We start from the raw sequence: 14,994 nt of genomic DNA, 5'->3' as shown, positions 1-14,994 counted from the left end.
CTTCAGTTAATACTGCCTGATATGGACTAAAAAACATTTTAATCACTGTCATGCTATATTACACTATTGCATTGTAGCAAGGTACTCATTTTACAAGAATAGGAAGGCAATGCACTCATATCCATGAAATTTGATAGACTGTTCATGCAACTAATCAAAGAGAATCAGATGAGCTACTGGAGTGGTATAAACACTTATTGAAGAATCAGTTCTTGGACCAAGTATTGATGTCAACATTTTGAAAAGTCGAGTTGCTGTCATGCACATGTGCTCTGTGCTCTGCATTAGGAACCAACCTATGAGGTTATTTCTTCCATAACCAGACTGCAAGTCTAAGTGCTAGGGGTAAAATTGGGAATGCCACTTTAAAATCTACTAAACTCCTTGTACCTTTTTTTTTTTCTGCCCATATGTCTTTGGACTCTGATAGTTTCTATTCAAAAAAGGAAGAGTTTTACAAAGGGACAATCAGTTTCTAAAATACACTACAAATTGAAACTCTCTCCTGCACATTTGTAGGATTCTCTTTTCATTGAACCAACAGGTAAAATGGATGCTTTGTACTCTTTTGGGTGACAGATACTGATTAGCCAAAGAAAGTGTTAATAAGGAGGGAAGGAGGAGTATGGCAGTAACTCAGGGAATTTTCCAGAATGTCTTCTAGTATTGTTATGTCTGATAGTAAATCTTAATGAACAACTAGAGCACTTCATCAGAGACAAGAACACAAAGCACAGATCCTCATAAAAGAAGGTTTGAGTCACTCAACTAGGTACATTTCAAGGCATTAGGATTATTGCTGAGACCAAATGAATAGAAAATTTATACTGAAGTATGGTATTTCATATCTATTTCTTTTGCCAATCAAAACTTTGCTCTAATAATACATTGAAAATGCTTCTTTTTCAGTGAAGAAATCAAAATTGACAGATCTCTTTGGTACTCCCAAAGGATCCACAGAAACAGGAATCCATAAAACTCTTTGTATGCACTTTGAGTTCTACTAGACTCTATTGTTATTATCTTTTAATCTAGAGCCTCTGTGGTCCTCATGGAGCCTAGGTCTAGATGTCTTAATAATTGACTTAAACTTCCTTCTCTCCCAGAAGATGAGGGAAACCTCAATGCTGCAATTATTTGAAAATGTTGCACTGGTATGCCCAATCAAAGCCATTATGGATAACTGCTGCAGATATTTTGGCAGACTATCAGGGATTACTGATGGCTCAGTGCCTCTGCTTTCTTACATATCCATGGCAATCTTTGCTCCTTCTTTGAAAGCATATAAGCATCCACGAATGGTGGAGAGAGAATATCCTGCTGATTGATTGCTCAGGTTTACCTTGCATGACTACAGAATATAATTTCTGGAATTACTTTAGTATGGCAGAGCATAATTTGGAAAATTCATCTCTCTTCTAAAGCGACGTAAAGCATTTTTCATGGAACAAACTACTAAAAGGAAAGGACAATAATTTAAATAGAGCAACGAGGAAAATAAATTCCATTCCTATATGGGAGGAATCTGAAACTGTGATAATGAACATGTATTTGGGCATTTTTTGTAGAAGTTCATTTTATCTCAAAGAGTTGATTTTTAGCACTTGAAGTTGTGGCATCGCCATTAGTTAACTTTATGTTTACCATTCCCAGAGTGAAAACAATAGCAAGAGGAAAACATTGGAATTCTTCACTTTTGACTGGATCTGACAAATTACCAGAGGATACAAGGTAAAGGTAACTTTTAAAACATGTGAGTTTTTGACAAATAGTAAGTCATAAATGGACTGCTTGTTTGTTGGCTGCTGTAGGAAGTGTTATCTTTTCTATGTGTAAATGTTTTCAGTCATAAACCTATTAAAGTTTGCTTGGCTTGTTGAGAGTATATCTTAAAATAACCTGTATTTTTGCTCCTAGGTAAGGTTAATAAAATATCTTATTAAAAATAATATTTCATGACTCTTACAGGCTATGTTTTCACTGCTTAACTACCTCTACTAGGTGCTAAGTATCACCTAATTACATTTTTGTTTGTTTCCAATAAATTGTTTGCATATTTAATTTTTAATAGGGCTGGTAAATATTTTCAACATTAATATATTTTTGAATAACATTAACACAAAATGCCATTTTTCTCCGCCATCTTCTCCCTTAGGCAAAATATTGTACTTGTTTCAGTTTTTTCTTTTTAACCTTATTACAGTTTCTTTGATTGATTCCATCAGCTTCAAATGGTTAATCCAAAAACGCTTTTATATATTATTAATAGAAACCTCATTAGCACCAATTATTTTGATGTGAATTGTGAGATTGAGAAGGTAAGGTATAATAAAAAATAAAAAGAATAACTCACATTTGTTGAGTACTTACTCTGCCAAAAAATGATGCTAGATGATTTACATACATTATCTCAATTTATATCCCCAAGAAACGTTTGAGGCTTATATTATTTTTATCCCCACTTTATGTATGAGAAGGACATAGACAGCATAAGTAACTGGTCCAAGGTGCCGGTCAGAAAGTGAGAGAAGCAAATTGAATCTTAGGTCTACTTACCTGGAACCCCATACTAACCATGGAACTATTACAGAGCCTTCAAGTTTTTCTATGAATCTTCATGCTCAGTTATCATTCCACTTTTACCTATATAATAAATATGTATTGATTAATTCAATTGTCAGACACAGAACATTATGCTGATGCTGACAATATACAGAAACCAAGCTGAATTTTGATCTTAAGAAAATTATTGTCTAGGGAGGAAAACGTTGGTGTTCTTCACTTTTAACTGAATCTGGTAATTTACAAGAGGATAGAAGGTAAAAGTAACTTTTAAACCATGTGAGCTTTTGACAAATAGTAGGTCATAAATGGACTACTTGTTTGTATTGAAAGAGTACTGAAATACTCTGATGACGGCTATAACCTTGGGAGCATGCTGGGTACAAAGATGTTTTGGTGCAGATTGGAGAATTAGGTAGTTTATTCTGAAGATGTGAAACTTCAACTCACCTATCGTAAGCCAGGTAAGGACACTGGAAGTGGCCCTTATCAAAAGGTGATATACTGTAGTAAAAAAGAGCTGGATTCTGGAGATTTCCTGGCTTCAAATCCTGGTTCTGACATTAGTGGTTGACATTCAACAGTCTTTTTCATATATTTGTGCCTCAGTTTTCTCATCTGTACACTACAGAACATTATAGGACCTCTCTCATATTATTATTGTATAGATTCCATAAGTTACTTAGAAAAGGGTCTGGCATATAATAAATACTGCATAAATGTTTGGTATTATAATTATTACCTAAAGAAAATTATGCGTATGAAGGCCTGAGGTGAGAGAAAGTGTAGACCATATTGTTAATATAAGGAGTTCAAAGTCTAATTGAACTATGTGGTGAATGAATTAATGATGCCCATGAAAGGTATATTGAAGATAAACAAATAAGCACTCATGGAGTTCCTCATGTGTGTCTTTTTGTTCTGTGTCCATTTCTGAAGTATGTCCTCTAGCTAGACTGTGTGTCATCTTCTTCTCCAAGAACTATGAGCCTTGGGCTCAGGAAACAGAAAATTTTTGTTATGCTAGGGCTTTGTGAGTCCATCTAGAAGAGAAATCCTGGTAAGGGCAGGAAAATTATTTTTGTGTTTTGATGTGCACAACTTTTCTCCCAGAGGGTATATACATTTCATCAGAATCAAGAGTACCCATGACCCACAAAGAGTAATTGCATCTCCTAGGCGATTTTTCTATTTGATCACATTCTTTATATTCGTTGGTACTGAATTATTCCTCACTTTGGCCAATGAAGCCCCCTATATCTCCAAACTGAGACTATATATATTGTTTACAAAATGTTAGTTATTTGTGCTCACTTCCAACAACTGTTTCATGATATTGACGTTATTGTGTACATCAGGAGTGGAAAATACATAGAGAAGTGGTACTCGTAAATGTGAAACGCGTTGCAGTGGAAAGACGTTGCACTGGAACAGAGACAAAAGAGTTAATTCCACCAATTCCTGGAATTAGGAAATGAAACTAACCTTTGAATTCATTATCAGTTGAAACTGGCTTCCATTTATGTCACAGTATCTCTGTTTTAAGGCCAAAATTAAGAATTATTACAAAGTAGCTTTAAATTCTAACACTAAAGAATTAAGTGTAACACTAGGATCAAATCAAAGCATTCCTTTGTTTATTTTGCCTTGTCCCTCTCAGCAGGTCTCTGCCATGGGTGACAGGGAAACAAGAAATCATTCAGAAGTGACTGACTTCATTCTTGTTGGCTTCAGGGTCAGCCCAGAGCTGCATATTCTCCTCTTCCTCCTATTTCTGCTTGTATATGCCATGATCCTTCTAGGGAATGTTGGGATGATGGCCATTATCATGACTGATCCCCGGCTGAACACACCAATGTATTTCTTCCTAGGCAACCTCTCCTTCATTGATCTCTTCTATTCCTCTGTGATTGCGCCCAAGGCTATGATCAACTTCTGGTCTGAGAGCAAGTCCATCTCCTTTGCAGGGTGTGTGACTCAGTTCTTTCTCTTTGCCCTCTTCATTGTGACTGAGGGATTTCTCCTGGCAGCCATGGCTTATGACCGCTTCATTGCCATCTGCAATCCGCTCCTCTACTCTGTTCAGATGTCAACAGGTCTGTGTACTCAGTTGGTGGCTGGTTCCTATTTCTGTGGCTGCATCAGTTCAGTTCTTCAGACCAGCATGACATTCACCTTATCCTTTTGTGCTTCTCGGGCTGTTGACCATTTCTACTGTGATATTCGCCCACTTCAGAGGATTTCATGTTCTGACCTCTTTATCTATAAAGTGGTGTCTTTTTCTACAGGTACCATCATCATCTTGCCTACCATCATAGTCATTATTGTTTCTTACATGTATATTGTGTCTACAGTTCTCAAGGTACGCTCCACGGAGGGACGTAAGAAAGCCTTCTCCACTTGTAGCTCCCACCTGGGAGTCGTGAGTGTGCTGTATGGTGCTGTCTTTTTTATGTATCTGACTCCTGACAGACTTCCTGAACTGAGTAAAGTGGCCTCCTTATGTTACACCCTAGTCACCCCCATGTTGAATCCTTTGATTTACTCTCTGAGAAACAAAGATGTCCAAGAGGCTGTAAAAATTTTTCTAGAGAAGAAAAATACCATGCTTTGATTATTGTGTATCTTCTATCAATTGTGTTGTTCCTTTTTTTTTTTTTTAATATATAGTATCATATCATCTGTAAACAGGGACAATTTGACTTCTTCATTACCAATTTGGTTGCACTTTATTTCTGAGGACTGCTTTTGCTGTGTCCCAAATGTTTTGGTATGATGTATTTTCATTTTCTTTTGATTCTAGGAATGTTTTGATCCCCTCTCTGTTTTCTTCTATACCCAGTGGTTTTTATGTGGGGTGTTGTTCAGTTTGCATGTGATCGACTTTTTTTTCCTTTCTCTTCTTGTTGTTAATTTCTACCTTGATGGTATTTCAGTCAGAGAAGATACTTTGTATAATCTCAGTGTTTTGGATTTTGTTGATGGTTGCTCTGTGGCCTAAGATGTGTTTTATTCTGGAAAATGTTCCATGTGCCTAGGGAAGGAATGTGTATTTTGCAGCTGTCGAGTGGAGTGTTCTATATATGTCTACGAGTTAAAGTTGCCTGATTGTGGCCTTTAGATCTTCTGTGTCTTTGCTGAGTTTCTTTCTAGATGTTCTGTCCTTTACCAAGAGTGGTGTGTTGAAGTCTCCTACTACTATAGTGAAACTGTCAATTTCTCTTTTCAGTGCTATTAGAGCTTGCTTTTATGTATTTTGAAACCCTGTCACTGGGTGTGTTGATATTTATTATGGTTATGTCTTCATAATAGAGCATCCCTTTAATCATTATATAGTGCCCTTCTTTGTGTTTTATGGTGGATTTTGTTTTAAAGCCTATTTTATCTGAGATTAGTATTGACACTCTTGCTCTTTTTTGGTAGCTACTTGCTTGATAATTTTTTTTACATCCTTTGATTTTTAATAAATTTATATCTTTGTTTCTAAGGTGGTCTCTTGTGGAGAGCATATTGATGAATCTTGTTTTTTTATCCATTCTGTCACCCTCTGTCTCTTTATGGGTGCATTTTAGCTATTTACATTTGGTGTAATTATTGATTGGTGTGTTTATTGCTGTCATTTTGTAGTTTTTTTTTTTTTTTTGTGGTGCTGACCATTTCTTTGTTTCTCCTACTCTCCTGTGCTAATTTACTTTTGTTTGTGGGATTTTTTTTTCTAATTTGTTTTGTTTTTGTGTGTACTGAGACTTTATGTTTGCCTTCTTTATTTTGGTGAGTAGATTTGTCAACTTTCTTTGTGGCTACCTTGAAATTTACTCTTATCTTCCCTGGTTCGAAACAGTCTGTTATTACTTGGTATCACCTTTCCTTCCTCTCCATTAGAAAATTCTATATCTACACTCTTTATTTCCTTTTTTTTTGTTCTGAAATTGTTGTCATTTACAGATTAACCTCTCTGGTTCCCTGTTGTAAATCTTTCGGTTTTGAATAGTCCTTCAGAGTTCATTTCCTAGGTTGGTTGGTATCTGGCTGGTGTAATCTCATGTCTTAGATTCAGGCTGTGGTCTGATGTTCTTTGTTCTCAAATTAAAGGACTTTCTTAATAATTCTTTTAAGTTAGGTTTGGTTTTTACATATTCTCTTAATTTATGTTTATGTGGAAATGTCCTAATTTCACCGTTATATTTGAATGAGAATTTTCTGTATATATTATTCTTGGTTGGAAGTTTTATTCTTCCAAGGTTTTATATATGCCATCCCATTGCCTTCTTGCCTGCACTGTTTCTACAGAATAATCAGAGTTTAGTCTTATTGTTTCCCCTCTGTATGTGACTTTTCGTTTTTTTTCGAGCTGCTGTCAGGATTGTTTCTTTGTCTTTGGTTTTAGCCAGTGTGATTATGATATGTCTTGGTGATTTTCTTCTTGAGTCTATCCTATATGGGATTCGTTGAGTTTCATGGATGGTCAGCTTCTCATCTTTCATGATATTCTTTAATGATCCTCTGTGTTTTACATTTTGTTCCCCTGTTATGGAACACTAATCACTTGCAAACTTTTGCTTTTGATTGTATTCCACATCATTGTCAGGGTTTCTTCATTCCGTTTTCTGATTTTTCCTCAAAAAAGTGGTATCCAAATACTTGTGTCCAATTTTGCTGGTCCTGTCTTTCATTGTTTCACACCTGCTCCTCAGACTTTCTGTGTCATTGCTCATTTCTGAAATCTTGTTGTTTATCTTCTGGGTTTCTAATTGTTGTTTTTGTAAGATTTCCAGTTGTGAATTGATTTTGACATTTTGTTCCTATATTATTTTCCCAAATTCTTTCATCTTTTTTTCTGTATTTTACATGAATTTGTCTGCCTTTTCCATGAATTAGTCTATTTTTTCCTCATTTTTGTCTGTGTTTTCCTTCAGCTCCTGGACAGCTGTGAATATTAGAGATCTGAATTCCCTATCAGGTAGTTCCAGTGCCTTTTCTTCTACTGGAAAGTCATCTGGTTTTTTTTTTGGATGTCTACTGGAACCATCCAGTCCTGTTTTTTATATGTTTTGATATTGTCAACTGTCTTGGTGACATTCAGTAGTTATTTTCTTTTTTTTATAGTTTTGTTTTTTTTTGTCCTGCTTTTTTGTTTTATTTGGTTATGTCTTAGCAGGTGGATTGTGCATTCTTTCTTGTTTGCTCATCTGTTTACACAATACTTTTCACCTCTTTGTCCAATGGACAGGGCAAGTTGCTCAGTTATGGTGCAACACGGCAGGTCCAGCTGAAGGGGAGGTGCTTGGATGGGTTGTTTGTGGCATGTACTGGGGCCAACAGGGTGTGCCAGTGGTAAGTGCAAGGCAGCTTCCAATAGGCCATGCCTGTGCTGCTTGGGAGTGCGATGCTCATAACACAGTACAGATAGACAGGAGGTAGGGGAAGAGGGGATTTAGACATGTGGAGCTAGGTTAGGTATGGGAAAGAAAAGAGAAAGGAGAGAGAAACAGGAGCCAAAAAAAAAAAAGAGAGAGAGAGAGAAAGCGCTCAGGGAGCCTGCTGTTGGAGTGGAGACACAAGAAACTGAGAAAAGAAGGAAAAGAAAAAGGAAATAAAAACAAATGATCCCAGGGATCCCACTGGTACTGCTGCACAGACTGGGGAAGTGGCCCCCAAGCTGCCCAGTACAGCCTGGCTAGAAGCCTGGCTAGAAGCACCAGGTATTCAAGAGTCAGGAAAAGAAGGTAAGTAGAAAGAGACGAGAAATGAAGAAAAATAAAAATGAAAAATGAAAGAGAAAACAAATAAAGAGAAAGAGGAAAGAAAAAGTTCCCAGGGATCCCACCAGGGTGGCGGCACAGACTGGGGAAGTAGTTCCCCAGCCAAACGATGATTCACAGCCTGTCAAGAAGAAGCAAAGATGGCACACGGAGTCAGGACTTTGATAGAAAGGAGGGAGAGGAGGTGAGAGGCAGGAAAGAAACCAAAAGAAGCTGAAAAAAGCAACGCCAGCAGCAAAGAAATGGCACTAAAGGAGCCTGATGGTGTGGACTGGGTGAATCCATATGGCACAGGGCTGGTGGTTCTTGGGCCACAGTTGGAGCCTGCTGGGAAGTGGTGGATTGGCTTTCTGGGAAGTCATTACTTGGCCTGCTGGAAAGTGGCAGAGGCTGAGAAGGGGAAGGAAGGGTGGGGTGTGGGAAAGCCTGTATCGTTGGTTACTGGGTACTCTGTCTTCTGCTGGGAGCTCTGTGACTCTGCTTTCCCATGTTGCCTGTATGCTGATGTCTGACAGGAGTCCCAGATGGTGAATCCATGCTGTGCGAGCTGATAGAGGACCTCCACTCATATCTTTCCTCACTCTGTGTTCTCTGTCAGTTTCTTCTTATTCTGTTTGGTGCTTGGTTGAGTTCTTTGTCTCTCTATTTGATGCTTAGGGTCCCAGGACTGATGTTTGTCTCTGTTTTACTTAGCTTTTTAAGACTTTGCTGTGGAGGGACGGCGTGGTGGTTCTATCCCTTTTTGATTTACCACTTCTTTTCATTTGTAGGCTTGACAAACAGGAAAGCTTTCACCATAATGTTCAGTTAATTATAAATTTGGAGAATGTCTTGAATTTTTCTCTTAAATGGTTTGGGTGAAAGTCTTTGTAAAAGTTGTTTGGGAAAAATACAAAACTGTTTCATTATTCTGAATTTGAAGCCTGAATTTGACAAAAAGTTGACAGAAGAGACATAAGATATGAGCATAAGCCATTAGAAAGTGTTACAGTCTCAGTCCAGAGTGAAAATGAACAGAGCAGTAAAAACAATAATTGGGAATTCCAACTTATTCAGAAACAGACTTTGTTAAAATCTTGTTTAAAAGCGTAGAAAGGTGAATGTTTTGCCATCCCCTGCTTAGGAGACCATAGGATTGTTCAATTCAAAATGGCCGATGCCATTCCATTTCAGCTCACTAATGCCTAGGATATTGATCTTTATGTGTTCCATCTCATTTTTGATGATTTATACTTTTCCTAGATTCATACTTCATGCATTACATGTTCTGATTATTAATGGATGTTTGTAGCTATTTCTTCTCATTTTGAGTTGTGGTACATCAGCAAATGAAGGTCCTGAAAGCTTCACTCCATCCATGTCATTGAAGTCGACTCTACTTTGAGGAGACAGCTCTTCCCCAGTCGTATTTTGAGTGCCTTCCAACTTGAGGGGCTTATCTTCTGGCACTGTATCAGACAATGTTTTGCTGCTATTCATAAAGGTTTCACTGGCTAATTTTTTCAGAAGTAGACTGACAGGTCTTTCTTCCTAGTTTGTCTTAGTCTGGAACCTCTGCTGAAACCTCTCCACAATGAGTGACTCTGCTGGTATTTAAATACTGGTGGCATAGCTTCCAGCATCACAGCAACACGCAAGCCACCACAGTATGACAAATTGACAGAAGCGTGGGAATGTTAGCATAGCCAGAAGACTTTTTTACTTTAAATTAACATTACTCTCCTTCTCTTGCATTGTACATGTTCTCCTACAGTCATGCATCTTCTCTGTTGTCTTAAAGTGTGAAAAATGAACATAATACAATCCAAAATTCTGTATTTTTTCTAATATATTATATAATGGCCAATTTATATTATATGTAGAAAAGAGATTAATGTGCATATTAAATTTATACTTGGAGATCCAGCATTTCGACAGAGAGATATTTAATTTTCTTTCCAAAATAGTATAAGTGGAATAACTAAATCCTCCTGATATGCAGCATTACCAGAAGCTCACAAGAGTAAACACTTTTAAAAAGAAACCTTCAATTCAGTTGAAGTCTTAGTAGATATAATTTTAATCATTTTGTTATACCAATAATAACATATTTGATATAAAAAACTAGTGGAGGCAATTTAGGAAATTTAAACTGATTAGTCTTTACATGAGAAAAGAATCCTAAATGTTGACTAGACTAAAAATTATTTTTGTGGTTTAAAACTGTGATAAAATTAGGGAAATTATTATTATTTCTAGACCAAAATAATTATTTCCCTGAAATATTTACCTTAATTAGTAATATTAATAACTCTTTACTATGTTTATATATCAAATAAAAATATCTTTACCTTTTTTTAAAGTACTCAATTTTACTTTGCATTTTTCTCGTCTTATCAAATTTTACTCATTTGCTCTTTCCACCTAGCTTGATAACCAAGACCATTAGTTTAATTCTGAGCTAATGTTTTTCCTGTTTGTGTAACAGTTTCAGCAAGTGCCTGAAGCTTAAAGAAGCCAGTAAATCTGAAGCATTTAATGTGAAATCTCTTATCCTTTTTTTCCTAGAATATATTACAAGTTTGTCATTTTTGAAAATGCCTTTTACATCTCTATAAGCCAATAATACAGAAACCTTATTAAATGTAATGGGCTTTTTAATCTGCTTTATTGTTTATCTCTGTAAGTAAAGTTATACCAATCTGTTTGCTGAGAAAATATTTCTCACTCATAAAACAAAGTATTCTTGCTCAACTCTTGAGTAAACTAGGAAGTTCAGAGACACTTTTTAGCTGAATTTCTCCCAATTTATTATGTGCTCCTTTCTGAGTCTCAGTTGTTCAGGGAAATTGAAGGTAGAGCTAGGAACTCTTTTAAGACTCCTCAGCAGGTGGAACATGTTTCCCAGCTTGAGTCTTCGTTCGTATATTTCTGTAAGTCCTTCTAATTTTCATATGAAAGAGGAGAGAGAAAAAACATACATTTATCACTATTAGGTTGTTCACAAGGTCATAAAACTCTGGACAAATCAGAAGTAACCTTTCCCATTCACTTGTATTGCCATTCTTTTGTTCATTGAGACTATTTCATGCAGTTGTTAATCAAATCGTGAACAGTTCTCCTAAGAATTAGAACTTTCTGCCATGCAAGACTTTAAATATTTGCACCCTTAAGTAGTAATATGTCTGTTTGAAATATATCAGTATAACATGTACAAATAGTTTTATGACCAATTTCTGAACATTTTTTTCTGAGGTAAAAAGAATTGCCATGGCAAAGAAAATGTTGTAAATATCTTTGTGAAAAAATTGAATTACCTCCTTTTTTGAGGGAGAAAAAGGTATTTTTCATTCACATATTCATAATGAGAGCTAGAAGATTCAATTTTCAACCTCAGCTAAGTGAGCATAGCACAAAAGCTCCATAATTGGTCACAATAGTTCCAGATTTCAAAGATCTTGCCTTCCTTCCAGAGAGGACATTTTTTTTTTTCTTTTTAAGTGATTGCAGGTCACAAGGATACAAAACTGTAGCAAATAAAAAAGCTTTCAGACAATAAAAAAGAACAGATTTCCTGTCAACTGCCCTCCAGTAGAGACTGTCACACCATGAAACCAGATTTTTAAGGGGAAACGTGAGGCTAACCATAAGCCAGAATCAGAATCAGAGTTCACCAAGAACTAGAATAATTTTTAAAAAAGTGAGTGTCAGAGGTGTACTGTCACATGACATTCACCTTGTAACTGAAAAAGAGAATGTGAAAACAGTCCATGAGTCGTAAATCTCAGGCTACGAGGTTTTGGTAGGGTTTGATGTGAGTCTACTTGGGCACTCTCAGTTTACCTTGCAAACTGTCAAAAGAAGATTCAGAAAAAAAAAAAAAAAGGAAGTAGTTTACTTGCAATGAATGTTTGTAGAGGGGTCCAGGCTTTAGGGCTGAATTACCAAATTAAAAAAAAAAAAAAGCAACATTTAAAGGCAAAAAAAAAAAAGGCGACAAAACTCAAATGTTAATCAGGTTACTGATAATCTAGTTAATCTGCTCTTAGTGGTAAAAACAGGAATTTTATCACGTCCTGAAGACTATGACATAGTTTCAGACATAACCATTGCAAAATTCAGGAATAGAGCTGTTTTTGTTAAAGTCGGCCACTTAACAGGGAATATCAAGATTTCTTTTTATTTTTGTTTTATTTGATTTAAGGAAGCAGAATATTATTTTGCACTGACGGTGTAATGGGATGAGCACAGTTGCCACAGTAGCAGCCAAACAAGCTGACATTTCTACAGAGATTAAGTAACTGACCCATACATAACAACATGGCAAATAAGGATCTTACCTGGCATTTGAACTCATGGTATCTGGTCGAACCATTAAACACACTGTGCAGAAATAAAGACTTCTTTAAACTAGGACAATGAGAAAGATTATTATTGTGCAATTAGTTCAGAACGTAGAAGTTTCTTGGTATAAGGTCTTATGTCAGTTTTTACAAGAAACAAAAAAAAAGAGAAAGAGAGATTATGGGGAAAAAATACTGTGCAAAAAAATCATGGTCTGAAATCAAAACACTGAAATACGAACTGTAAGTCCCCTTGTCTTCATAAACAAAATATGCTCTGAGCAGCATAAGCTTTGTTATATAAAATTACTTTCCTTGTTAGCAGGTTCAATGATACTACTTGGTTATGCAGTAAATAATTTTATATAATACTACCATAAATGTTTACCGAAATGTTTTTATGAATAAACTTATAGGAAAAAAAAAGGGACAAGCTATTTTGCCTCACTTTGCCTGTAATTACATTATTTCCCCTGCTTTCCTTTGTTTGTGTTTGTTGGGTATCTCAAGAATTCTTAAGAATTACAAAATGTTATTCCTGTGACTTTTTGTTTTATATAAGGCTCTTGTAAACAGCAAATTTGATAGTTGTTTTTTTAAAATTATTTTTATTGAATATTTTTATTTATTTTTAATTTTATTGTGCATTAGGTGAAAATTTACAGTTCAAGTTAACTCATTCAAAAATTTATACACATATTGTTTTCTGACATTGGTTGCAATCCACACAATGTGACAGCACGCTCCTCCTTTCCACCGCAGGTTCCCTCTGTCCATCCGTCCAGTTTCCATCCCTTCCTACCTTCCTGTCTTGCTTTTGAAGAGGAGCTGTCCATTTGGTCTCCTACATTTGATTGAGCTAGGAAGCATGCTTCTCACATGTGTTCTTGTTTGTTTCATAGGCCTGTTTAATCTTTTCCTGAGAAGTAGGCTTCAGGAGTGGTGACAGTTTTGAGTTAGAGTGTCCAGAAGCCATAGTCCCAGGGGTTCCTCTAGTCTCCGTTGGACCAGTGAGTCTGGTCTTTTTTTGTGAATTTGAATTCTGTTCTGCATTCTTCTACTGTTCTGTCTAGGAGTCTTTGTTGTGGTCCCTGTCAGAGTGGCTGGTGTTGGTAGCCAGGCACCATCAAGTTCTTCTGGGCTCAGGCAGGTGGAGTCTGTTCATGTGGTCATTTAGTCCTTTTGGCTAATATTTCCCTTGTGCCTTTGCTTTTCTTCATTCTCCTTTGTTCCTCAGGGTATAGGACCAATAGATGTATTTTAGGTGGCTGCTTACAAGCTTTTAAGACCCCAGACACTACTCACCAAAGTGGAATGTAAAACATTTTCTCTATGAACTGTGTTATGCCAATTGACCTACATGTACTCCAAGACTATGGTTCCCTGCCTTCAGGCCCCACAACTTGGTTCCTCAAAGTGTTTGGATGTTGTTGTTAGGTTCCATTGAGTCAGTTTCAACTCATAACAACCCTATGTACAACAGAACTAAGCACTGCTGGCCAGCACAATCATTGTTATGGTTGAGCCCATTGTTTTTGGACCCACTGTGTCAATCCATCTCCTTGAGGGTCTTCTTTTCTGCTGACCCTCTGTTACCTGATTGAGGTCTGTGCCCTGGAGCAGTCAAGCCAATGAAATGTACTCCAAGTCAGAGAAAGAAAGTTTACTAGGAGGTAAGACCAATGGAGTATCTGACAGCAACACAGGTTGTCTTTATGGAGTCTCGAAAAACAATTTCTACATCAGAGCTTATATATCATTTTTTGCAAGGATTACCTAATGTCTTCAAGCACATAGTCCACAGATGGTCGGATGTGTATGCATCACAAAACAGCTACAAGAAACCCTTTATTAGACTAAAGATAGGTGTGCTAGACATCTGGACTCAAATCTGTATGTTTGTAACAGGCAAAAAAAAAACTTACATAAAAATATCTTGGCTAGTGGAACTAGTCGGCCAAGTTTGTTCTGATCAAGATAAGGAGTAAGAAAGAAAGTTGCAGACCAAAGGCACCAGACAGCCTTCCTAGCTGCCCTCTTGCAGGCTGAAGGCCATCTCCCAAGAGAACAAAGAAAAGGGAGGAGACAAAGGCTGCAAGAGCCGAGGAGGCCCCGCATCCCTTTGGAAAGCGACCAGTGCAGCTGGTATAACAAAAAAAGGACTTTGAAAGTGAGAGTGTACAAAATGCCAAGGAAAAAAAAAACAAAAAACTTATAGGCTACTTAGAGTATCATTTTGGCGTTAGTTATATCAAGCTCTCTGTCGCCTATTTTGAAAAGGAGCATGTTTCGAGGTATTAGGGTCACACCTTCACTTTACCAAGCATTATGTCCTTCTCCAGGGACTG

At 36.7% G+C, this 14,994-nt stretch overlaps 1 protein-coding gene across 1 annotated transcript; it reads left to right on the top strand.

The window, feature by feature from the left end:
* Positions 1-4,234: 4,234 nt before the first annotated feature.
* LOC100668506 (olfactory receptor 9K2) lies at positions 4,235-5,176 on the top strand. The gene has a single exon (XM_010597413.3). The coding sequence runs from the start codon at positions 4,235-4,237 to the stop codon at positions 5,174-5,176; it is 942 nt and encodes a 313-aa protein (XP_010595715.3).
* The last annotated feature ends 9,818 nt before the right edge of the window (positions 5,177-14,994 follow it).

Source organism: Loxodonta africana, chromosome 4 (genome assembly GCF_030014295.1).
Source record: "Loxodonta africana isolate mLoxAfr1 chromosome 4, mLoxAfr1.hap2, whole genome shotgun sequence".
Lineage (NCBI taxonomy): Eukaryota > Metazoa > Chordata > Mammalia > Proboscidea > Elephantidae > Loxodonta > Loxodonta africana.
The sequence above is the reverse complement of the archived record's forward strand: the minus strand, read 5'-3'. Positions and strand labels throughout refer to the sequence as shown.

Bases quoted from the DNA above. Each gene is read 5' to 3' on its own strand.
- LOC100668506 (XM_010597413.3), top strand. From the start codon at position 4,235: ATGGGTGACAGGGAAACAAGAAATCATTCAGAAGTGACTGACTTCATT.